At 42.1% G+C, this 26,473-nt stretch overlaps 1 protein-coding gene across 1 annotated transcript in view; it reads left to right on the top strand.

Moving 5' to 3' along the window:
* Positions 1-26,473, top strand: part of ADGRA1 (adhesion G protein-coupled receptor A1) — a 391,892-nt gene that overhangs the window by 304,340 nt on the left and 61,079 nt on the right. The window contains exons 14-16 of the mRNA XM_066621619.1: positions 644-852; positions 18,201-18,328; positions 22,688-22,811. Coding sequence (XP_066477716.1) covers positions 644-852; positions 18,201-18,328; positions 22,688-22,811 — 461 coding nt within the window. The remainder of the gene's footprint in view (positions 1-643; positions 853-18,200; positions 18,329-22,687; positions 22,812-26,473) is intronic.

The raw sequence follows: 26,473 nt of genomic DNA, 5'->3' as shown, positions 1-26,473 counted from the left end.
AGATTCACAATTTAAGATTGATGAAGGGGGGAGTATGGAGCCCTGTTGCATGCGTATTTATAGCCATCAATGTACCTCTGTAGATGAGAAATCTGAAACAGGTGCTTTTAAAGGTGAACGTAATAGCCTAAAGATTATTCTTTAGGCAAGCCATATAATTTTAATCACTTTATGTGATCCTGAATTGGTGCACATTTCTGTTCGCATTTTAGGAGTTGTTTGGATTTCAGACTAAGACATTTCCTTAACTGTTAATCATACTCAAACAGTTGGGGCTTGTTTTGATTTTTTTGGCTGTTATTGATAGCAGCCTCTGTCATCACTCTAATTCAGGGCATTTCAGCGGTATGTCCAGTTTATGAATAATGATTAGATTATTTGAAGACTTACTGACTAAATAGCAATTGGGGTTAATATTAACTGTTTCAAACTTTTGTAGAAAAGAGGTTGTCCTCTTTTATACTGATAGACCAGAGAGGGATTTTTTTGGCTTTTGCTTTTACTGAGGGGTGTGCATGTGTGTCTGGGCTCGCACACATGCATGTCTATACAACGTTTTAAGAACCTCTGGACAGAGCATGTAGCAATAAAGCTTTTTCCACTTTGTTGCTCTAATTCAGTTTTTTTTTGTTTTTTTTTGCAGATGGGTGCAGTATTGGAAACCTCACCAGTCCTCTTACTATAGCATTGAAGCACTTTACACAGGGTGTAAACCCCATTGCAGTCTTTTGGGATTTTGACCTTCTAGATGGACATGGAGGCTGGTGGGGAGAAGGGTGCCACATAATTAGCTCTGCAGACAATATAACTACCCTTCATAGTGCTCACTTCGGTAACTTTGCAGTGCTAATGGTGAGTATATTATTTCACAAATGTGTGTGTGTGTGTGTGTGTGTGTGTGTGTGTGTGTGTGTGTGTGTGTTCAACTGTCTGTTTACTTAAGAATCTTACCTAATTGTTACTAATTATTTTTGCATTCAGTTGTGAGATTGCTTTGAAGAAAGTAAATTAACTACTAGTTACGAAAAAGAGTGGGGGGGGGGAGGGTCTCTTCAGTTGTATTATCTGGTTACAGGCCTTGCTGTAAATGACTTTTGATGCAATAATGGAAAGCCAAAGTTCTGTCAAGGGGCTATTAAAGCACAGAGTGAATAGTAATACATTTCCAGGCTGGGTATATGAAATGTATGTTTGCTTGTCCCTTTACATCTCAAAAGGGGGTGTCTTATCCTTGTTCATGTCCAGCACTGTGTTGCTCATATTAATTAGTTGCTGGCTTACTGCAATGTTGAATCATTTAATAAATGGGAAATAGTAAGATTGCCTGCTTCTTTAAAGAAGGATGCTGTAGTCCTTGCTGACTGCTCTTGAAATCTGTGTGCTGACAACAGCATCCTTTTTACTAAATGGCTGTTCATAAAGAAAAAAAATATATTTCTGTGCTGTGCTAAGATACTAGGCTGCTGAGGTTTGTCCTCAGTCACACTTGCAGTTCACAATGCAGTTATTTAACCAGAAAGTTACCATGACAGATATGAAAGACACACTGAATTTCATACTGTCTCAAAGAAAGAAATCAACAAACATAAATGAAGCATCTGCGAAATGAAGTGATTGAAGCATCTGCGAGAAAATCAGGTTAGGAAGTATTTTCTGCAGCATTCTAGAGGGTTATTCCGACCCACTGGATGGTTGAAGGGAGGGAAGACTCACATCTGCACCCTGGGATTGGATCTGGCTTTAATTCTGGTGCATAGTTGCATGTGGAGAGTGCTACTTATGAGCATTACTGAAAGGTTTGTGTTTGAGTAAATAATGCATTGTGTGTAATGTGCAAAGGACAGCAAACACAGGCGACAGGAATTGAGAGGACGTGTGCAGAGAATACCAATCTGCTGCTGTCAGATGGAGCACAGATGCCAGCCAATCATTGCAAAAGCCTGTGACAATGAGTAGTTAAATACAGATATTACTATCTGTAATTCCTTCAGTGTTATGTGATGAATTCTTTTTTCATTCATTGTAGATGAGTTCAGGATCTGTGTTGTCAAATGCATCTCACTTTTTTGGGACACTTCAGACAAATGAAGTTATATTCAGACACATTGCCCTTTCTATCAGGCAATAAAGAATTCTGCCCTAGTTCCTCATATTCTTTTTCAAAAGCACCTGTTGATGCCGCAGGTACCACACCTATTATGGCTTATCATTCCTAGAACTGACTCATGCATAAACCTTTGAGTGGATTTGTACAGCTAGAAGTGGGAATTCTACTTTTTTCCCAATTTTTTTTAAGCAACAGCATAGTTAAAGAATGATCATTACATGTAATTGACATGCTTGTGCATGTCATTTCAATGGGTGTAGTGTCGCCCATTTTGTTGTCTTTAATGGGACTTGTCTTACCAAGAGTGCATTAAGAACTGGAAGCCTACAGTCCAATCCTGACTAATTTTCCAGTGCCAATTCAGTTGTGCCATTGGGGCACACACTGCATTCTCTAGTGGAGAGAGGCAGTCATGGAGGCCTCCTCAAGGTAAGGGAATGTTTGTTCCCTTATGTTGGGACTGCATTGTGGCTGTATTGGTGCTGGAAAGTTGGTTAGGATTGCGCTGTTAGTGTTTAGCCTGCCTAAAAACTGTTTTTGTAAGCCCTTAACAATGAATAAACTTGTTGACCGCTTTGTTCTTGGTAGTATGGTTCATTCCTACCTTTTTAGAGGCAGATCACTTGCTACAGCTGCCTTGGGTTCCTTCAGGGAGAAAGGCAGGGTATTAATAATAATAATAATAATAATAATAATAATAATAATAATAATAGTACAGTCATGCTAAGCATGGTTTCTCAAAAAAAAAAGAAATCAGGAAAAACCTTTAAAAAAAATTCTTTTGCTAATATACCAAGATGGACATTAGAGTTGAAGAACTTTGGATATGCATTAGATTGAAAAGTGTCTAGAAATAGAATAAAGGGTGCCTGTTATAATTGGCATTAATCATTGGGTATGGGTCATATAGAATATGTTTTTCTATTAGCCACATAGCTGTCCTATATTCCCTATGTATTCTGCAATACTGCTGGCATTCAAGAATCATTGCAGCAATATATATATATTTGCTGCGAAGGTAGCAATGGACTAGTAAGATCTGAGTTCTAATCCTACTCAGCCATGAAGTTTACTGGGTGATGTTAAGCAAATCCTTCTGTCTCAGTCTAACAAACAGCCCAGTTCTAACTAAATTTCCAGCGCCAATGCAGCTGTTGCCAACAGGGCAAGCACTGCATTCTACAAGAGGGAGGTAGACATGGAGGCCTCCTGAAGGTAAGGAAATGTTTGTTCCCTTACCTCAGGGCTGTATCGTGGCTACATCAGCACTGGAAAGTTGGTTAGGAGTGGGCTGTCAGTAGCATGGGATTGTTAAAAGCCTTAAATGAGGTAACCCCCAAGTGTGCTACTGTGAGAATTTTGGGGAAAAGACAGGGTCTTTTGCAAACCTGATGAAAAAATAATCCACTGGGGAAGATCTGTTGTGGGAGCACCACTGAAATATTACTAACTTTGTGAATGCACCACTTTTCTGTTCCTGAGCTGTATAGGTATGTGCTGGTGTTCTTATTTTAAAAAGAAAAATGATTGCAGAAGCCTCAGCTGTGTAGGAGCATAACAAAATCTTAATGGACTGTTATTGTGTTGAAGGTTAGCTGCAGTAAAACAAAGCGCTCTAGTAATGCACTCATTATTGTGAATGTTGTTTGCAATACTACAAGGGTAATGCACATCCTGCTGTGGAACAAGATGAAGTATGGGCCTAAATTAGCACAGCTGTGTGTTGGAACTGTTAGTATGGCACTATGTTGGGATTCATTATAACTGCTTGTGTTCAGTATCTTTTGGTAGGAGAGTCCCATCTCTGATCAAACAGGTGTAAATTTTATTCTGAAAATAAAAAAAGAAAGTTAAGATGCTGCTCAGTTATTTAGCCTACTGACACAGCTAAGATGGGAAGGAATTTGTTTTGCCACCTTGTGTTCAGGTTAGAATGTTGGAAAGGCTGCTAAATCATCAGAGCAGTGGTTCTCACACATTGAGCACCAGGACCCACTGGGACAGTGAGAATCTGTAGGGACCCACTGGAAGTGATGTCACGACCGGAAGTGACATCATCAAGCAGGAAGATTTTTAACTATCCTAGGCCGCAATCCTACCCACACTTACCCAGGAGTAAATTTCCTTTACTATCATTGTTAAAAGAATATACATAGTATTTTGTTAAAAGTACAGGTTGATAACATTTCCCCAAATGCAGTCAAATATCATGGTAGCCTCAAGTCTAATATATTAAAAATAAAATATTCAAATGAATGGGGACCCACCTGAAATTGTCTCGCAACCCACCTGGTGGGTCCCGACCCACAGTTTGAGAAACACTGCATTAGAGCAATGATGAAGCCGATTGGGTGGAGGAAGTTGTTTTAGCTTCTGCAACGGGTTGTTGTTGTTAAGAAGTTCATATTTATTAACATTCTTATCTTTTTTATTGAAATATTTCCATACTCCACAGACAAGGTATGGTGTGGTATAATGTGTGGTGGGATGGTTATAATAGCACACTAACAGACCAATCCTATTCTCCCCCCCTCCCACCAATGCAGCAATGCCTAAATGGCTACTGCTGCATCCTGTGGAGTAGTAGTTGGAGGGGTAATCTTCTTCAGTGCAATTCTCCCACTCCCTGCAACTGTCAGCACCTCATTCTGCCCTCACCCCCTGTCCTGCCTCCTCCTCCACCACCTTACCTGTCTTGGCATGTCCAGAGGAATCTGCTGGTATGTGTGGGAAGTCTCCAGCCACCCTGCCAGTAATCTGGCAGCCCATGGCTGCACACACAGTTGCTGTGTATGACTCCCATAAGGCAGGTGGCACTGGTGGAACACTCATTCAACCAGCAGGGTAGCCCAATAAGTTGGGCTGGCTGGCTGCAAGCTGATAACACTTTCCTGGGTTTAAACTCCTTTGAACACTGTAATATTTACTTTTCAGTTGACCTGCATAGGATTGTGCTGCAAGATGGAAAAACCTGGATTCAAATCCTGACTGAACCATGAATCTCATTGAATGATAATTGTCCAGTCAACTCACTTCACAGAGTAGCTGTGAGGATAATATGAGGAAGGGAGAGCCTTTGGTGGGCTGCTGTGAGATACAGGAAGCTGGACTAGATGGGCCTATGGCCTGATCCAGTGGGGCTATTCTTATGTTCTTATGTTGTATGTCACCACAATGAGGGGGGAGGGGGCTGGAATAAAAATGCCATCATAAATAAGATGTAACTTTAAGTATAAATACTGTTGAGGAAAAGAGATTTATAGGAATTGACTAGATAGCATCATGGGTGCTGGGCTTGATCGAAGACCACTGTGTTCAGATATGGGCTCCCTACTTCCTGCACCATCAAGGTTGCTGGTTGGTGCTGCAGGCAATTCTAGTCAAGAGTCACTTCAAGATCCAGAATCCTTCTGGCCTGGGAAATTGGGTGACACTGGAGGGATGTTCTGGTGTCACTGACTACTGTTAAGGCTCTGAGTTCTGCTAACACCCAAACAAGTCAGTTATAGAAATTGATCAGTGATGAAGGCCGCTCCGTTGTCCACCTGTATCACCTGACTATAGACCTTTTGCCTTAGCCTACCTGTCTCCAGTGTATTCATCCATTCTTGGATCTTAACAGCTGACAGACATTTTAAGAGGAAGAAGTTAGCACTTGGCAGAGATGAATTTGGTACAATGAATCATGTGTGACTATACAAAATTATTACTAATTGGTGGACTGCCAGGAACCTTGTAGTAGGTGTTAGGTCAAGTTAGCAGATGAAATGATTATTAAGTTAGAAGTGGAATCAACTGGAAAGTTCTTTAGAAGAATAAAATCCAGGTTTTGGATTTCCTAAAATATAGCTATAGAAGCTAGGGCATATAGAAACAACATAATCAATATTATATACCAGGCATTAGCTTTATACCTGGAAATGATCCGATAAAAAAAAAAGATAGGTACTTACAGTCTAAGTAGAAAACAATTGTAGGAGACAGAGAGAAAATATGAGTTCTGAAATAAAAAAGAAATGTACAAATACAGGCATATTGTTTTAATTAAGATTCCAAGTAGTAGGACAGGGTGAAGACTGAATAAAAATATATATTTACGATAAGGGTGGTGGTGAAGGAAAGATAAATAAACATTTCTTGCACTGAGCTCCCTCCACTCCTGTAAGGGCCCCATGGGTCTACTTGGAAGTGTGCCAGCTCTTTAGCAAAGGGGTGTCTCAGGACCAAAATGGAGCAGACGATGTCTGTGGAGCCATTGCCCCCGATACCAACCCCTGCCCCTGCAATGCCCCCTGAGGCCCTGATCCCTGACCCATTTTGTCCACCATGCTGGCTTTCTGCTGGTGGCAGGGCCAGTGGCAAGCTTCCAGCGGTGACACTTCTAAAATGGTTACCAGCAGCAGCCTGTGCAGGACTTTGGAGGCCATTTCATGGCAATGGAACTGTGTTCTGCTGTCATTAAAGCCAGCTCAGACCTAATCACAATTGGTTGCCATTGGGGCAGTGGAGGCTTGCCCCAGAGTAAGGGAATGAAAGTTCCTTTACCTCAAGGAGCCTTCCAGACTGCCCCCTTCAGAATACATCACACTCTCCACTGGTGTTGCTGCATGAGTGTGGGGGACTTAGGCCCAAATCCTATCCAACATTCCAGCACTGATGCAGCCCCAAAGTAAGGAAACAAACTTTCCCTTACCTTGAGAAGGCCTCCATGACTGCCCCCCACTACAGGATCCTGCACATTCCCTGTTGGCACAACTGCATTGGCACTGGAAAGCTGGATAGGATTAGGCTCTTAGTTAGAGTTGGACTGCAAGAGGAAGGTAGAGGAATTAACAAAAGAAAGAAAAAAAAGTTGATGACAAGCCAGACAGCCAGAAAGGATGAGAAGGTAGAAGACACACTTAGAGAGAGTGTGTGGAGTAAGTAGTCAGAGGCAGGGGGAGTTCTCAGGACTGAGAGGGCTGCCACTTGGAGATCACAGGAGTTGTATAGGAGTAGTTTCACTAATCCATTAGTAAGCATGAGGGTGAGGTGGAAAGTCTAAAAGTCCCATTGACTGTGATATACATGTTTTTGTGATAAGGTTTATTGTTATCTACATAGATTTGTTTTGAACTGCTCTGGGTTTTTTTGTTTAAAGTTCATTTTTTTGTTTATTGGATTTGAACTTTTATTTTTATGAGTTTTCTTAGGAATTGGAAAGGTGGGACATCAATAAATCACTGCAGAGCCCCTGAGAAAACAGGATCCATTGTGGAGCAGCAGTGATAACTTGCAGTCCCATTGCTCCTTGGCTTCTATGAAACCCAGGGCTCAGGAAGTGACAGCAGCATTTATCCAGACTTGCAGCTCAGAACACTTGCAAATGGCTTTTAACTCTGGCCCTATCTGTTTTAGGTGTTTCAGGCCACAAGCCCACTCCCTTGTATTCAACCCCAAAAGTGTTTTCTGTTTGACCTAAAAGAATAGTTCAGGCATGTTGTCGCATCCAAGAAGGATGAAGTGTGAAAACTCCTTTTTCCAACTAACAGTCAGCCTCCCTTCAATCTTTTTTTTAAAAAAAACAAAACATTCAGGTAGATTAACCACAGTTTTGTTTCTTCAAATGCTGCACTTCATATGATCACATCCAAGAAACTGTGTCAGCATTCGCTTAGTCCCCTGAAGTCCAGAAGCTCTGAATCATGTGCAATTCTGGCTCTCTAGAAAGAAGCTAGTTCTCAACATTCTGCCACACTGCAGAATGAAAAAGAAACTAAACCCAGGCTTGGACTTTGCGGGGAGGGGCGGGTTTGATTGCCAGTTCAGTCCAGTAATTCCAGTCCAGTACATTTTACCAGTCCTGTAGTATCTCCAAATGCATTCATATTCCTCTCCCACACCTAAGTGAAAGGTTACCATTGATTCCTTCAGGGAAAAATAAAGCTCTGCACTCGATAATACTGTTGAAATGTGTACAAAATGTGTTATCTGCCTCTGAGACTAGAAGACCTGCACTCAGTGTCAGAGATGTCATGGGGAGGTGCAGTGCATGGCTGTGCTTGAAGAACGTTTGGTTTCACTGTACCTTTCAGAGCTCCTTGCAGTATAGACTCTGTTTTTGTAATGCTGGGCGTTTTACCAGTTCAGAATATGGGGGCGGGGGGGGGGATCTGCTTTTATAAATAGGTGAGATCTATTTGTACACATCTGCCAAGGCAAAGAAATCTACATTCTTCAATTCTGTTTGTCATTTGGTTTTCATGGTGTACCTCTCCCCACATGGTCTGTAACAGCAAACATGCCTTTTTGGGGAGGGTAAGAGAAATCACACATTCACCTCTTATTTTTCTGAGGACATGTAATATTTCTGAAGAGCACCTATATTTAAGACCAGTTCACTCCATCTTCACATTATGCTATTGTCATATACAATAAAATGGGCCTGTGTTTCAGGTATGTGTGCCATAAGAACATAAGAACAGCCCCACTGGATCAGGCCATAGGCCCATCTAGTCCAGCTTCCTGTATCTCACAGCGGCCCACCAAATGCCCCAGTCACAGCGGCCCACCAAATGCCAAGTGCCAAACTATGAAAGACTGTTTGACCTACATTGCTAACATTACTTATCATGTGATATAAGAAATTAACCCAACTAATGCTCTTCAGATATTTGAATATATTCAAGATTAAATAACAAATATCAAAGAGTGGCACTGATTCTTGCTTTCTTCCTGAAATGGCGCCCATTGCATTCATAAAAATGACATCCTAAGCTTTGAAGCCCCATTTAATAGGTACAGTTATGGATCCCCTGTGCCTGATAACATTAAACCTGTGCCAGAATTCATTACTCTGCAGATTAGGAGCTATAGGCTTGTAAATCTTGTGTCTAGATAGATATTATTTAACGTAGATCAAGTATGTCTCTGGAGCTTGGATTACATGCTACCCAAAGATAGCTGAACTCATGGAAATGATAGTGATGATCATTCAAACTATGCATTATTTTTGGGGCTTTGAAAAATTTGAGTATACAGTATATAAGTGCATTTCTGCAGAAAGCTTTTATGAGGTATTGAAATATTTAAATAAAAATAATTGGGTGCTTTGCATTTATTGAAAACAAATTTGTTAATTATATTAAATTCTCAGAAATCTGATTTTAGTTTGAAATGGTGGTCAATGATTTGTGACATTTTCCCTTCAAAGTCTTGGTATTTTATTCTGAATTTGAAACAAAGAAAATCAAGGACTTGTCAATCCATGTGAAAGAATGACAAAACATTCTCTTTTTAAAATATATCACTGTGTGGTTCACAAAAACCTATCAGTATGTTGTAATTGCTTGTGCTTTATTATTTTAGACTGGGTTTGCATCCACACACCAATTTACTTGGTCATGTATCCATAGATTCAGTAAGATTTTTTTTTAGTGTCATTTGCAAAGACATTGGCATAGCTGCGCTAGTGGGGCATGTGCTGCATCCTGCAGTTGGGGGGCAATCATGGAGGCCTCCTCAAAGTAAGGCAATGTTTGTTCCCTTACCTCAGAGTTGCATTGCCCTTAAGTCATTGCTGGAAAGTTGGTTAGGCTTGCGGCCAAAGATACTCAAACAGGACCTTTGAGTTGTCTTTCCTTATATTTTTTCAAACAGTAAATGATAAGTTTTCAATTTGCATAGTTGCTGGCCTTCATTGTTTCATTACCAACCAACCCAAATTCCCTCCCCCTCTCACCAGAATTGCAGTACATTTCTTTCAAACTTCAATACCTATTTAGGGATGTGCCATCATTAGTGAGGACATTCCCCATCTGGATATAGAAAAAGTATCTTAGCTAGATGCAACATGGTTGCAGGGTTCTAATCCACCTCCTTGAGTTCATTCCTTACCAAGGCTGGACTCTTTCTGTGACTAGTTGCAGCTGAAGATAGATCAGGTCTAGATATGGTATCCCAATCAAATCCTTCGCCCCAGGCAACTTCCCACCTCTCCTTCAGCTTCCTCCCCCCCCCTTTTAAAGGAAGTTGGATTTGAAGGATGTGTCCAGGAGGAGGAATGTGGGAACAGAATAATGCTTATCCACTGAGTTGTCCCTTCCTCCCCCATGGTTTGCGGGACAGGCTAGTCTCCAGTTTGTGCATTTTCCTTCCCACGGCCAACCGTGCCATGAAGAAACCTGAAATGGCACATGGAGCAGCACCCTGGAGGAGCAGTGAATGGATAAGCCCTTAGTCCATCTGTCCACTGCCCTCTCCAGCCTGCGGCTCTACTGGGCTCTCCAGTCCTCTTCTAACATGTTCAGAGCAGTAGCGGTAGGTTGCTCAAATCAACAGTAATAGAGGCCCAGCGGAAGTGTATACTGCAAAGGTAAAGCTAAATTCAGTGTTGATCTAAGGTTGATTTAAGGTTAGAAGACAAAGAGTTAGAAAGAGTACACTTACCTTCTCCTCTTCCTCCTCTCCTCTTCACAACTCAGGGAGTCTTCCCTCTCCTTCTCCAAAACTCAGAGGTCCGCTTGCCTTCCCCTTCTCCTTGCACAGATGCTAAACTCGCCGTGCCTTACCTGCCACTTTGTTCCCAAGGCACTTGGTGTCCCAGAGGCCATGCGTGCTTCTTGCATATCATCTACCCGTTTCTCAGATATTTGCTTAGGCACCCTTCAGGCTGTCTGTTCCTGTATGATGTGTGTGTGTGTGTGTGTGTGTGTGTGTGTGTGTGTGTATTTCACCTTTGTTATGATTTTTTTTCTGTTTGAGACAACTTTTACCCAAAGGAAATTTGATTTGAAACTATTTAATAACTACTGGCTCAAAAATGATTCAAACAAAAAGGATGATGCAATAATACTCTTCTGTTTCTAATATCTAGAGACTTCATCCTCTCTGTATTCTTCCACCCATATTCCAGCCATACTAAACACTTTGTTCCCACTATTCCTGGTCTAAAAAATAAAACAAAACAATCTCAGATATTTGTTTCCAATTAACAATTGGATTCCCCTGGATTCCCCTCTAGGAAATAAAATCAGAAAGCTGCCTTGTTTAGATGTGATGTACAATTATGCTATTTTGCATACTGTGTGGAAAAATTATCTTTATCTTTGGCTTGCTTTTTCTCTCGGGATCACTCAGGGGAGGCTGACAGATCAATAAGATTTAATTATCATTAAAAGGCAGACAAGATTAATGTATCGCATATCTGTAATGAAATCAGCTTCCTGTGTACAGAACTGAATAAAGGGTATTTTACAATGTCATTAATACATTGTAGTACTTTAGCTCAAAGTTTCATCGGTTGACAGGTTTACTGTGCAAGATCAGAATTGAGCTGAAGATAAAATTATGACTAGTTTTAAATGAAAGGGGCCTGTAAAGGCCTGACTATTTGTGGCTCTTCTGTAAGCAAACAGCTGTGCTCAGCAAGACTTATGGCATTTGCTTTCATGGAGGGACTTGAGCATAACTTGATGAGGTGAATCCTGTGTGTACATACGTAATGCTTTAGTACAATGCTTACATACTTACATACTTTAGTACAATGCTACTAAAGACTCCAGAATATGTGAAATGTGTGCAATGAAATGATTCTAGGGGTGCTTGTTTGCATGTCTCCTCCATTAATGTATTTAATACAGCCCTCATAGCTATCAGTTGTGACCTCCTTTGAGGGGAGGTGTTTCCTTTTCTGAGAATAGGTGCACCAATGTTAAAGTGGCGCTTACCTTGTTACTTGCTGAAAAATCATTTCCTTGTTGCCATCATATTAGATACATTCCATATTTGACATATTCCAAAGTGAAAGTGATTTGTAGACAGAATTCTAACAAGACTTCAGCACTCCGTAGCCCGTAACAGTGATTACATCCAAGAAAGCTAGAAGCTACTGCTGCTGTTTTTCTAGCTGAGCAATCAGCAGTAACAGGCAGTCACACTGCTGTTGAAGGTTGCCATTCTGTGTTGCGCTACCCAGGCTTACATTTCTGGAGGTATAAAAAGTGCATAATAATATTGTAAACACTGAACAGCGGAAGTGCCATCACCATTAAATGCAGCGTAAACATTGCAATGTCTACAATGAGACCTGCATAGACCCATCCAGAAGTGCCATGTGCCTGGGGCAAAACAAATATGGAGGCCCCTTGGATTAGACACAGCATGAGTGTTGTTTGTGGGGTCTTAAGATTCAAGGCTTAATGTGCAAAAGCCAAGGCAGATTGTCCTTGATAAGTGTAAACATGAACATACGGCTTGCCTAGAGCACAGAGCTGGAGGACTGAAGAGTCATATTGCAGGTGTCACTATACAATGCAATTTCAGTGTTTGTACTAAACAAAAGTCAAATTATTTCTCAAACACAGAAATCACAGTCCAAAATACCATTACAGTTCTGGCAGTGACATAACTCATGGTGCTTAGAGATAATGGTGTTAGTGGGATGCAGTCTGGATTCAACTACCTGATGGGAAACCTACAACATATGGATATTTGGAAATCTGGATAACTTAGAGCCCAATCTGATGCATGTCTACTCAGAAGCAAGTCCCATTATAGTCAATGGGCTTGTTCCCAGAAAATGTGAATAGGATTGTATTCTTAAGCCACTACTTACAGTAGGCTTGCGTAAAATATGTAAGGAGGCATATAGAAAACCAGTGTGCTGCTAGCAGTGAGTTCACATGTGCTGGTTTATTGTCTAGTAGCAGCAACATCAAGTGATTACTTGCATGTGTGAAAACAGTTATTAAAGTTCAATCATCACAGACAGAGATTTCATTTTAACTGACATCAAGCACAATATATTTTTGAATGGTGGCAACTCTGTTCAGCTGTGGAACACTGAAAGCTGAGTAATGAAATATGCACTTTTGTACATGCATTTGTGAATCATATAAGAATCTCAATCAGTGTCAGGGGTTACCCAACAGGTTCTTTTGTACAGGAGGTAGGGGTAGTGTGATAGGATTATGCAGTTCAAACTCTGGGTATTTCTGTTTTAAGAATTCTTGTTTAAAATATTAAGTTTGTTCTCAATGAAAATAAAATAGAAAGGAAAGCTGTCCTAGCACAGGAAACTAAAAGATTAAGCAAATCTTATGCCCTTTATGTCATCTGCAAACAGCAGGATGAACATCTGGATATATGAACAAAGACTGTACAATAGCAAAGAACCTTGAACACATTCTAGAAGTTCATAAGCAAAAAGCAGTGCATGTTGCTACCCACTATATTTCTGAGAGTTGGACAGGACAATGGAATCGATGTAATCATGATGCAAGCAGCCATGGAATACACTGGCTCAGCTGAACATGGGTCTTGTGATGGATGGTTGTAGGTTACAATGAAGGGATACATCTGCAGGAAACCTTTTTTTCTCTCTTTCAGTTTGCCTTTGAGTGCAAGCTGCAAGAAAATGAGTTCTGGCTAAGGAACAGTGAGACATTAGAGAGCCCCACACAAGTGGTGTCTCTCCATGGGCTGTGCACTGTCAACCATACTTTCTGAAGTGCGACGGCTAAGATCAGGCCATGAGTCAGGCCTTCTTGTTTGTGGTACACTTTCATGGAGCTTTTTAGGGAGACTCACTAGACTGGCTCACTTCTGCCTTTTAGAAAGAGGGTAAACACCTTTCTAATTGCTGCATTGGATGAAGACTGATGGTTGGTTTAGCTGAGCAGACATTTATATTTAGCAATGCTTTTGGCATTTCACTGATATCGTGTATGATTGATGGGTTTCTTTATTGTTTTTAATCTGTTTAGATTGTTGTTTTTATTGTGTTTTTGATTATTGCCTGTTATACTGAATTGTCATTATGTTTGTGAGTTGCTTCGGAAATCCTGATTGGGGAGTGGAGTATAAATCCATTAAATAAATAGACTGTGAATTCTCCAAGTTGAATACAAATTTTCCTGAATTTCTTTGCATTCTGGCTGCAAAATTAACTTGACATTTTCATTTCTTTTTCCTTTTCGAGCACTGCCTGGCACTCAAACTGGTAGGGGGTCAAAGAGTACAATGAATGAGGCAGGGAATTGTTCCAATTTGGGATATGCTGTTGTGTACTAGCGCCTGACCTAAAATACATCTTAAAAAGTTTTGCAGGACAGTTGTAGTGATTTTTGAAAATTTCAACTTTGATAGATTTACAGAATCTAGAGACCATGGCAATGCCTTCCTAGGGAGTATTGTTTTTTGAGTCTTATGCAATACAAAAAAATAAAAAAATAAAAATAAAGTGCTAAAGATCACCTAAGTTGCAAGATTGAATAGCACCATCTCTGTTACTACATTGCAAGATGCCAAATATTTTAATTAAGACTGCAATCCAAAATACACTTTCCTAGGAGTAAGCCTTCTTTAACACAGTAGGACATACTTCTGAGTAAACGTGCACAGGTTTGTACTGTTCACTATCTGAGCAGATTGGCTTAATGGACTAAAATTGGCCATTTCGTAAAAGCTACTCTTAAATTCATTCTTTAGAAGAAAAAAGACAAAACGTGACTGCTTTAAATGTGTTAGTTCATTATAAAACATACGTCATCTTCTTAGCATTCCGTATCTTCTTGCAAATGTATCAGTTTTTTTGTGCACTTATGAGCATACCCCATTTATAAACCTATTTTCGGTAATTGATTATGTCAGTTTTCCAAACCCTCTACATTTATATTGCATGCCCTCTGGAAGAGTTAATACTTCAAGCTGAAATAAACTGACCTGAATGTAAATCTGTCTACAAATATTTTATTACTAGTACTAGAGCTGGCTTTGGGGTTAACTAGACCAGGAACTGGCTGAGGTCCAGGGTCATCGGTGGGCCCCACTGACTGGGCCAAATCCTGAACACTCAATACCAATGGCAGTGGTAGCACCCAATGCATCATTTGAGCGGACAGCAAGTGACATAGTGGGTCTAGTGTATGGTGGGTCTAGTGTTGGGGGTCCTGGGGCTTTGTCTTGTGCCAGCACCACAACCTGGTGCCAGCACTGACCAGTAATTAGAGTAGTGTAATAGAGGCATTGCCATACAGGAAGTGCAACAAGGCCAGATTGCAAGAGATCATACACTCAATATACATATCTAATTGCAGTTGTTAACTCGCTCAAGCTTCCCCTCTCATTGCAGATAGGCAGGGCAGGATTACATGCTGCCATGGGAGATATCAAGACAAGGTATTCATGGCCAACCACATCAACCTCATGCACCCTGGCTAATGGCTAGAGGTGTTTGTTTCTGAACAGTAAGCCAGAATTACAGCCTAGGTCTTACTGAACACAGTGGGCTTAAGTGGGGCTTAAGTGTAAGAAGTGGGGCCAGGAAAAAGAAAACAATTTTTTTCTGTGAAAAGTGGAAAGATCAAATTTTTTTCTGCATTTTTTTCAGACTGCTCAGTAAAAACCATGGGTTGGTTGGTTGGTTTCTTACCTTCTTTACGATTTTCTGAGGCAAGTTCAGCTTTTTAGCATGATTTCCATAGGAATTGATACTCAGCACTCATAGTCAGTGTCTGCAAAAATGTGCATGTATCCTGCCATAAGTTACAAAATGCAAAAAAAAATTTCTGGTATGTGGAACCACCTTGAAATTTTTCCAAAAACATGTTTGGAGGTCCCCAGAAAAGGCTGCACAAATGCAACATTTTCAACTTTGAACAAACACGGAAAATAAATAAAACACAGAAAATCTGCTGTATCAGTTCAGAAAATAAAAAGTCCAAAAGTTTGATTCTCCACTTCAGCTTGGGTACAACTCAGCAGCCATCCATCTGTTTAATCTGCACTGCCAAACAGTGCACTTCTAAGTCTGATTTGGAAATAATCTTTTTCCCTCTCATGTTGGCCTCTGAGCCCTGTTTTTGTGCTTATTTTTAGCACCTCTGCACTGTGGAGGTTTGGGCACTATGTTCGGTCATGAAAAGATACTGGGAGCGCAATCCTAAGATTGCACTGGACTGGTGCAAGTACCTTGAGCTAGTCCAGAAGGTTCACAAACGTGAGCATGGGTGGACATGTGGGCAGGTGGGGGTTAAGTGCGGGGGGAGCCAGGATACAGCACTTGTGCCTGATCCTATCCCTGTTCCTGGGCATCCTGGGCCAGCTCCAGTCTGCTCAATCTGGTCCACTTCTTTAGGTGGCACAAATTCGAGTAGCCCCATTGGGGCTGCAGCGGTTCTTTCCGATGTAAGGGAAAGCAATTTCCTTTGCCCCAGGCTGAGCTGATTTCAGCCCCAAACTCGCACTGAATACAGGACAGGCCTGCCAGCCTCCCTGTTCCAGTATAAGTTAGGACTGCACTGCCTGATTTCACAGTGGTTCACAATAGTGCAGGTTAGGCAGATATTTAAAACTTAGGGCTTTGTTGGTGAGCACTTTCAGACATTTGTTGGAGGGTAAAGAGGCTTCCTTAGACCAGTCTATTATGAGCAGTAGGTTCAGTGAGACAACAGATGACATTCCTCTAGGGCAGGGGTCTCTAAACTTTTTGGCCGAAGGGCCACATCAAAAATCTGGCATAGTGTTGAGGGCTTGAAAAAAAAAATTAAATATAAAATTTAAATACATTAGAGATGGAACTTGAGTGAATGAATCTCCAGGATTTCTCCAAGCACCAACACAGCCCAAGAAATACACACTTAAATGGGCCCCCATTCCCCCACCTCACAAGCACAACTCTGGTTGTGTTTGGTCACCTGGGCCAGAGGCTCTCAGAGGATCAGAGGCTGGCCACGGGCCACATCTGGCCCCTGGGCCGGGGTTTAGAGACCCCTGCTCTAGGGTATGCCTGCTTCATTCATTCTAAGTTAGTTGACGGGGGGGGGGGCAACTGACATTGACAGGCCTCTCTCAACATGTTCCTAGGCATATGGCTGTGATCAACTGTGGCAACTACACCTGTGCTTAGAACTGGAGTAGAGTTCACCCAGAATGAGTGCATGAGGCAGTGGCATGGAGTCCCATTTAGTTCAGGTAATTCGCCTGCACTAAAGGGAGACTGGTAGTTAGAGCAGCAAACAATTATTCCCTAGCAGATCTTTGCATTTATTTTTTACTAAGTCGTGGCCTTTCTTAGAAATTAAACTCTGCATTGTTGAATCATCTCTTCATTCCCAGGTGTGTGCATAAGTGAACTGTAAATATTTATAAACATTAGCATCTTAATAATTTGAATTTGGGATCTTTTTATTGTTTGAACTGGACTGAAATCTGACACAATGAATGCAACAAAATCAGACTTTAATCCTGCTTGACTGGTGATTTCCCAACTTCCTCTTAAAGTCCATTGGTATCTGAAGCTGTGTTGTGTGCAATGCAACCTCATTTTATAATGTTGCGTTGCTTCCAAAAACTGCTCTTGAGTCAAGTTGCTTGGGAACGTGTTCTAGAAAATGCCACTGGAGTGGACCTTCTGTCTGGCCTTCTTTTATGACAATATCGCTTTCAAATAAATTCCCTCAAATCAAAAAGCTGTCCTTAGTTGTGATTGCCCAGATATCATTATACTGAGTGAAAAGATGCAGGTGGAGCAAGGAACCAGAGACATGGCCTAATTTTGATTCTGAGTTATGTCTCAGAATGGCAAGCATTCCTCGGATGTAAAAATACCACACTGGGATGCGAATGAGGTCATAGTGCCTTAAACAGATGATGCCTGATGTTACAGTTAACTTGGGATAAGAATCCCTGCCTTCACTTCAGGCTCTTACTTGTATCCTGGTTCAAAGAATTAATCAGAAGCCAAAGTCAGATGAAAGAGAGAGTAAAAGGGCCTCTGGTGAAACTGCAGACTCTGACAAACTGCTCTTTCATCCGAGTATAACTGATTATGTAAACAAGAACAGGGTTGTTATCTCCAGCATGTAGAGCTAGGTGAAGCACAGGATTTCCCTTCAGATAGGCAGTACCTGTGGTGAGCAAGGGACTGTGGCTGAAACAGCCAAGATTTGCCTTGTAGGTGGGGGTTGCTGATTGAGGACAACCACTGTTCATCAGCAATCGGCGAAAATGCCCTACTGTAGCTCTGCTCTGGTGAGGAAGCAAGCATCGCATTGCTGGAGCCCTGACATCTTTGTTGAGATGATCAATTCATTTGACTTTTCTTCCTCGGCAGGATCTGAAGACAGTGTTGTCCCTCCCCCAGTACCCTGGGGAGTTCCTGCACCCTGTGGTCTATGCATGTACTGCTGTCATGCTATTGTGCCTGTTTGCTTCAATTATCACCTACATTGTGCATCACAGGTAAGAAGAAATATGCCAATTGCTAGCAGTTAGTGGAGCCAGCCTTTATTTTGTTTTTCTTTTCTGAGAAAACTTTTGAGTGGTTAAAGGTTCCAGCCGGAAACAGCTGGCATACATGATTTGGTAACGACATGCAATCTAACCTCCCTATCTCTCTTTCTCAGATCAACAGCTATAGTGGATTCTATTATGAATTCCTTAATGTGGGGATTCTAAAACTTTGTTTCTACAATCCCAAAAACTAATACATAGATTTATGTGGCCCTACCCTATACAGTATTACAACTAGTCACAACCCACCTTGAGAATCCCTGGAGTAAGACTGCTAGTCCATGTAACTCAGTGTCCATGGATCCGATATTCAGTTATCCACAGATCGGGTCCGTGGAGCCCCCATGTGCATGCCCCCCCAGCACACCATGCAGTCTGCAACCCCTCCCCCCAGCAAAGGGAGCCTGGAGGGGCTTCTAAGCTCAGCAGAGGCCATGGACATTCATGGACAAGGCATTAAAAACATCACTTCCAGTTTCTCTGTGAAACTGGAAGTTACATGTTTTAAACTCTAAAGCTCGGTCTCAGGCTGGCAGAGGCCATGGACAGATGTTCAAGACCTCTGATGTGCTCTGAAGCCGTTCCAGAGGGTTGGGGCTCAGAAGCCCTTCCAGAGAGGAGGGAAGCTGGGTTCCCTTTGCCTGGGTGGTGGGGTCCAGACTGTAGGACAGGTGTTAGCCTGTATCTTCGGTTTCAGCTGATCTGTGGGAGGTAGGGTTTCAGAATGGAACCCCTGCAGGTAAGGGGGCACCACTGTAACTACTTCCACATTGTAGAGAGATTCACAGTTTAATTATGCCTTTGCAGCTCCTTGGGTGGTACAATAGTATCTTGACTTTTATTTCTGGAGACAAGGGCAAGTTGTGGGGGGGGAGGGGAGAAAGTGATAGTTTTGTTAAATGGATGGTTGGCCCCGCCACAACTTCCATCTTTCCTCACATGGATTCTCAAGGGTGCATTTAAAATACAGTGTGAAATTCCTGAAGTACTTTTAAATATTCCAAGAATACTGTACTCTGTGAAGCAGAACTCCAGATTGGGCTATGGAGATATAGGAGTATGTTTGTTTCAGTGGATTAGCACACACCTCAATAGTTCCATTGAGTGCACCCTTTTTTCCTTTATTTTCTCTTACAGGAGAGAATGGTTCACATTCTCTTTTATGAAGGATAGTATAGTGCTGCACATGGAGACAATATTGTGGGGAAGGCCCCTTTTGTTTCTCTGTTGAAAGGACTCCAGGGATTCATGCAAATATAACTACAACGATGCACATACACTTTCACACACACACACCCTGACAGGCTTTTTGCTGGTTGTTTACGAATGCTACGAATGTTTATGTGATTGCTATATGTTTTTTCTATTTCATACTCTCCTCACATATACAGGTGTGTGTTGCTTAGAGAAGTTTTGACTAACGATGGTCTTCGTGTTGGTGGTGGAAGCCCCAGAGGCCTCTTCCAGCATCGCACCAGCACTAATCCATGCTCTAGAATGGCTTCAGAATGCAGAAGCCTCTGAAATCTATTTCCAGTTTTCAGAAAGTCACTTGGGGTTTGCTCCTTCCTGCACTGCCCAAGCATGTGCACATTACACAGCAGCCTGTGATAATCTGGCACGGCTGTCATGGCCCCCCGTACAGAGTAGAGGGAAGGAGCAGAGGCACATGGGCTGTGTAACCTGAGCTTCCTGCACATCATTGGGTACTTTCTGGGGCAGCAGTGACCTCTAATAGATATTGTCCCAGAAAGGCTAGTTGCTGCCACCAAGAAGGAAAAAAATCCCAAAAGCTCTTCCACGCCTTTCTTCGCATCTGGAGTGAGCTCAATGACCAGGGTTCTCTCAGTACAAAAGCCAGTAGCTAAAGAAGCAACTGGGGAGCCAATTTACCTTCTCAGTCTTTTCTACATGTATGCACACCGCCTTGTAGTGTTCACCATGAGCAATATAAGAAACTGTAAAAGTGAGTGAGGGGATAACTGTCTATTTGGTCTGAAACATGATGGAAAAGCTTAAAAAGAAAAAAGAAAATTCAAAAGGAACATTAGTCAAAGATCAAGTATTCCAAAAACAAGCACCTGAAATTAGGCAAAAGTCTTGAAATAAGAGGCAAATTAAATTAAATTCTAATGTGTGCTACTTAGACTTTTCCCTAGCTAGACATGTGCTCTTAAGTTCAGCTCCTTTGTTCATGTCCAGAGTCCAGAAGGGTGTGACAGTTATGTACAGGTAGCAGTGCAAGCGCTGGAACACAACAGGCCACTTTTCAATCCAGCCACCTCCTTTTATAGGGTTTTGGTCAGTCTTCCCTGTAAGCAGCACAGCTGTTTGACTGTGTAGCTCTAATCGGTGCCCCACAACACTTCTCTCACTTGTCCAGAGCTTGATAAGGAGCACTCCACAGCCACCCCGCACAACCGCTTAGTTGCACTCCATGGGAAAATTAGAGGGAATATTGGTTTTGGAAGATCAAAATCCTACTTTTCCCTTAGGCTACCCCATTGGTGGGAAAACAAAATCCCGCCTCATGGACCTTGCACCCTTGGATAAATGGTGCATGGGCCAGCCCATCTGTCCACCACCCTCTCCAGCCTGCCAGTCCACAGGGGACTCTGATCCTCTTCCATCTTGTTGAGAGAAAGTCAGAAAGAATTGCAGCAGTGGCAGCTGCTGAAGAAAGAAGTAGAAAGAAAAAATAGTTCCTGCTGCTCCAGTTCACTTCTCTTATGAAGCACTAAGCAGGCAGGGAAAAACAGTTTAAAGCCTACCCCCTTCCCTTGGCTTCTCTTCCCTTTACTTATGGGAAGCGTTGCAGGTAGCCTACCTGTTCTGTGCCACTTGTGTTTGCAGTAAGCAAGAACAAGGGAAGCTGAGTTGCCAGCATCCCCTATTCCCATTCATTTCAAAGAGAATCGCTGCAGAGCGGGGAGCCTGCACAATGCACTCAAAGTGGGGATGGGGTGCACTTGTTCATTGGCCCACCTGTCCTCCCCACTCATCCATGAAGGAGGGTCACACGCGGTGGTGACATTCAGGGGGGGATTCAGGCAGTGTGGGGAGAGCACAACACCGAGATATGCAGATTCGAGGTCATAACATCAGATTACTGGCTGACTAAGGAAAGCCGGTGCCATGATTCATACACATAGGGACTTTCCTGTATGAAGGCTTCCCATTCACCTGTTTAAGAACAGCACTGTTGTGGCTCACTTACCACTATTGTAATATGAATTACAATACAGAAGGCCCAATCCTATCAAATTTTCCAGCGCCGGTTAAGCTGTGCCAATGGGGCTTGCGCTGCATCCTGTGGTGGTGGGGCAGTCACAAAGGCCTCCTTAAGGTATTTAAACATTTGTTCCCTTACCTCAAGGCTGCATTGTGGATGCACTGGTGCTGGAAAAAAGTATGGGATTGGGCCCTAAGTGGCTTAAGAATTTCCTTTATTACATATTATATATTCTCTGCTTGGACGATAGAATGCCTTGAAGATTCTTTTGCTCTGGCTCTGAAGCTAAGCTGACCTTACCTAGCCAATACTCCTCTGAAACACTGACCTGAATGGATTGAATAGAAGTGCAACAAATAAATATTGACTCGGTTGTCCATAGAATATAAAAAATGCAGTTATTGTCCTGTAGGTAGTATATCTTGCTGAGAATTTATTTTCATAACTGCCTCTTAAAAGTTGCTTCACTTACCCGTTTACGCATTTCAAGGGCTAACTGAATGTGGAAACAAAATTTAAAAAATACAGAGAGACAGAGAGAGCCAACCTCTGGTTAAACAAGTGCTTTCACTTGCTGTCTGAGGGTCAAATTCTATCCAACTTTCCAATGCTGTTGCAGTCATGCCAATGGGGCATTTGCTGCATCCTTTGATGGTGGGACAGTCACAGAGACCTCCTCAAGGTAAGGGAACGTTTGTACCCATACTTCACGGCTGATCTGAGGCTGCATCAGTGCTGGAAAGTTGGACAGGATTGGGGCCCGAGTCATCTCAGTGGAAGTGATCGTGTACCAATGTGGCCACTGATAGTTATGAAAAAAGGAAGTAGTGTTCAGAATTCAGTGTAAAAACAGAGTAATTTGAGACAGTGGCCCATTACAAAGGCTAAGGTGCAAACACGTTGTGATTCTCTAATGCTCTCTCCATGGTGAAGGAGAATGACTATGCCTTAGCCAATTCTGAAACACCTTAAAGGAGTCCTGAATTGGAATGATGGCTGTTCAGTGTATTGTTGGGATTTCTGTGATACTTTTTGCAACAGCTATATAACTTTTTTTTTCTGTTGATTTTAAACAGCACCATTCGTATCAGCAGAAAAGGCTGGCACATGCTTATCAACTTCTGTTTCCATACTGCTCTGACTTTTGCTGTTTTTGCTGGAGGAATAAATCGTGTAAAATACCCCATTGTCTGTCAAGCGGTGAGTGTGTGCATTACAATAAGGTTTTTTTGTTGTTGGCTTTGTTTTTTAATTTTACAATGAAATGAAAACTGTGAATGCCCTTACGGATGATCTTCAGTGACCTTCACTAATGTGGAGAGATAATTTAGATTTCTGAAATACTTAGCAAATACAAATATTGGTCTCTTAAAGACCACTGTGCAGTTATGAGATTTGATCTGTTTTTCTAGACGTGAATAGTTCTTGAACTGTTCAATACTAATTGTGTTTCCTTGGAAGTAAGTAATACTGATTTCAGTAGGAGTAACTTGGAAGTAAGTCTACCCATAGGACTGAAGCCCAGCTCTTAACTTCTTCCTGCTTCTTTTTTTTCTACTTCTTACGCCTGCAGTCTAAAGTTATTCTTTTCTTCTCTTTCCCTTCAGAAGAGAGTTGTTTGTTATTTGTACTTCTCTTTGATATCTGGGAGCATTTTGCTGAGTGTTTCTGAGGCTTTTAAATAATGTCATCAGCACTCATTGTATGGTATTACTAAGTACAGTTTAGGGTATCTTGTTTTGAAAGTAAAAAAGCGAGTTAAATGAAATATCCACCGCTATCCTAACCCCATTCTTGGCCTTCAATTCGCTTTTCCCGGCCCACTCGGACTTCTGCCAGCAAAATAACTGGCACAGGTCATATTAGACCACTTACAGCCCAATCCTATGCATGTCTACTCAGACGTAAGTCCCATTAGTGTCAATGGGGCTTACTCCCAGGAAAGTGTGGATAGGATTGGGCTGTTAGGCAGTGGAGGCTTATCCCTGGGGAGAGGTACAAATATTTGTCCCTTACTTTGAGGAGGCCTCCAGGAGTGCCCCCGCATCCTGCAGAATGGAGCACACGCTCTGGTGGCATAGTTGCATCGGTGGACGGGCATAGGATTGGGCTGAGAGCCTTTTAAAATTTATTTTTCTGTGTAAACCACTTTGTGAACTTTTTTGGATTACTGAAAAGTGGTATATAAATATTTTATTATAATAATAAATTGTCCTGTGGTTGGCAACCTTCAGTCTCAAAAGACTATGGTATAGGCCTACAGCACCTGGTATTCCCAGGCAGTCTCCCATCCAAGTACTAACCAGGCCTGACCCTGCTTAGCTTCCAAGATCAGGGATGTGCAGGGTAACAGTTGCTGCTAAGTTGTCCTGTGCTCATCAGACATTAGCAGCAGAGAAGGCAATGGGCCAGAATGAGTCTTCATGTGTAAACTTGTCATTATTACAGTGTAGCAGTGCCTTTATTTATCTGGAATCTTCTCCAGCAAATTCTACTACTCTATATGTAGCTGATCCTCTGTACGTGGCTGATACTGTTACAGAATTTCCTTCAATAAAAACACAATACCTTAATATTATGTAAAAGTTTCAGGCCCGAGGCCCCTCATTTCTAACATTTGTCTCTTCCTTTTTGTTCAGTAGGTAATAAACTTCAGAGCTAGCCTGGTGATAATGAGCGTGTAGGTGATCTCTCATTCATGTCCCTTTAATTTATGAAGGATACAAATCTGTATAGTGTAATGACTAGGCACAAAATTCTCATCCTTGTCACTTGTAAAATCAGAATAGCACAAAATTGCATTTTAAGCTTATGAAAAGAAGTAGGAAGAATATCCCCTATAACACATTTTCACAGACATTCTATTTCCTATAAGCTATTTTTCCTTTCTAAAAATTAATTTGTGATTATTTTCTTGACTTGTAACAACATTAACTCTTTTAAATTATAAATTAATGTTGATTATACAGTTCAATTATTTGCAGCAATTATCTTTAGACAGTTTATTAAGAAATATCTTGTAGACATACCAAATAGATTTTTTGATAGAATATACAGTATTATAAACATGGGTGTTTATACATATTCAAACATATGCCTACTTATATCTATGTATATAGTGAAGAGGGGAGTTTAATAAGGGCAACTGGAATAGCCTTATAGCAAGGTATAAATTTTTTTATATTGCGTCTGTATTTAGTGACATAGGATGCAGTCCTGACCCCTTATGTCAGAGCTTTCCAGGACTGATGTAAGGGCAATGCAGCTCTGAGGTAGGGAACAAACACTTTCTCAGGAAAGTGTGGTTAGGATTGCAGCCTTACAGTCCAATCCTATCCACGCTTTCCTGGAAGTAAGCCCCATTGACTTTAATGAGACTTACTTCTGAGTAGACATGCATAGGATTGGGCTGTTAGATCATTACATGACAATGAAAGAAATTCCCCAGAAGCTTGGAGAGAGAAGTGTATGAGGTTTCTGGAATGGAAGATCATTGTTTTGAAGCAGGTCTGTTCAAACTGTTATCAATTGATGTGCTCTGATATGCCAGGAAGTGTTGGCAAAGAGAGATGAGACTGAGCATACTGGAGAAATGTGCCTTGAGGGGCAGTGAGGAGATGTGGCTGAAACAAGTGCAGGATTCACTGGGGTGGGGGAAGAGGTGGGGAAGAGGGAGGGGAGGGGCAGAAAGAGAGGGGTTAACTGCAATTATGATGGGGGGATGTGTTTGCAGGAGAGGAGGAAGTGGGGTGGAGAGGAAGAAAAGCATCACTTGCCTGCTCAAGTATTCAAGAAAGAGTGCAACCAAGCCTCTGTATGTCTGTTCAGAAGCAAGCCCCATTATAGTCAATGGTTCCTTTCCAGGTTCCTTTTCCAGCCAGTTGCTTCTGGCTCTGTACCTGCTTCCACCTTCTGGCTGGCTCTCACTTCCTCCTCGCTCTTGCTGCTCACCCTCACTCTCTCCATGTTCCTGCCTGCTTCCAGGCTTCTCTAGCTGCCTGGCTGGCTGTCCAATTAGCACATGCGGCAGGTGTGTTGAAGCAGGAGTGTTGAAGCCCCTTCATGGGCTGCCCCTTTTTCTCCTGCTGCCATGCAAGGTTCCAAGCGGCCGCTTCTCCCACGTGTGCAGCTGCTGCTGTCACCACCACCGCCTCCTTGGCCCTGCGGCGCACCTGAGGCAGCCTCACAGCACACCGGTGTGCCACAGCACAGTGGTTGAAAACCGCTGGTATAGGGTCTAAATAGAACATGAACTATTAGACTGGCATTGGAGGATTGTGTATTGTAGGTCAGTGAACTAAAAGGGTATAGAGTTATTAAGTATACGGTCTACATCCTAAGCAATGTTCCTCACTTAAGAGCTCAGCTGCAAATGGCAGAAGAAAAAATATACAAATTTTGATCACATTGTCATGATATGAGAAAGCCCAATTATTACACAGGCTGCCCATGCAGCAGCACAGTTTCTGTCGCTGTGTCACTTCACAGTGCAGCAGTTGAAAGGTGCTATACAAAGTGATTCATGGGCAGAAGCAGTACTGCTGAAAGGGCGACCCATAATTTGACTCTTCCAGCAGTTTAGCAGCTTCTCCTTTCTCCTATTGTCTTTTTCCTTGTACTGTTCCACACCTTCTGCGGCCTTCTTTAGTCTCCCCCTCCTAATGTCTCAGAAGAAGCAATGCTGTTGAAAGGGCTATGCTGTGTGAACCCAATTACCACATGGGCTGCCCTTTCAGCAGGGACACCTCAGAAGAAGCAGTGCTGCTGAAATGGTGGACTACATAATAATTGGGCTGTCCCAGCGTTGCTCTCTCAGCAGCTCAAGAGCTGATGGTGGTGCTGGGAGAGCTCAACTATCACAG

This window comes from Tiliqua scincoides, chromosome 3 (assembly GCF_035046505.1).
Source record: "Tiliqua scincoides isolate rTilSci1 chromosome 3, rTilSci1.hap2, whole genome shotgun sequence".
NCBI lineage: Eukaryota > Metazoa > Chordata > Lepidosauria > Squamata > Scincidae > Tiliqua > Tiliqua scincoides.
The sequence above is the reverse complement of the archived record's forward strand: the minus strand, read 5'-3'. Positions and strand labels throughout refer to the sequence as shown.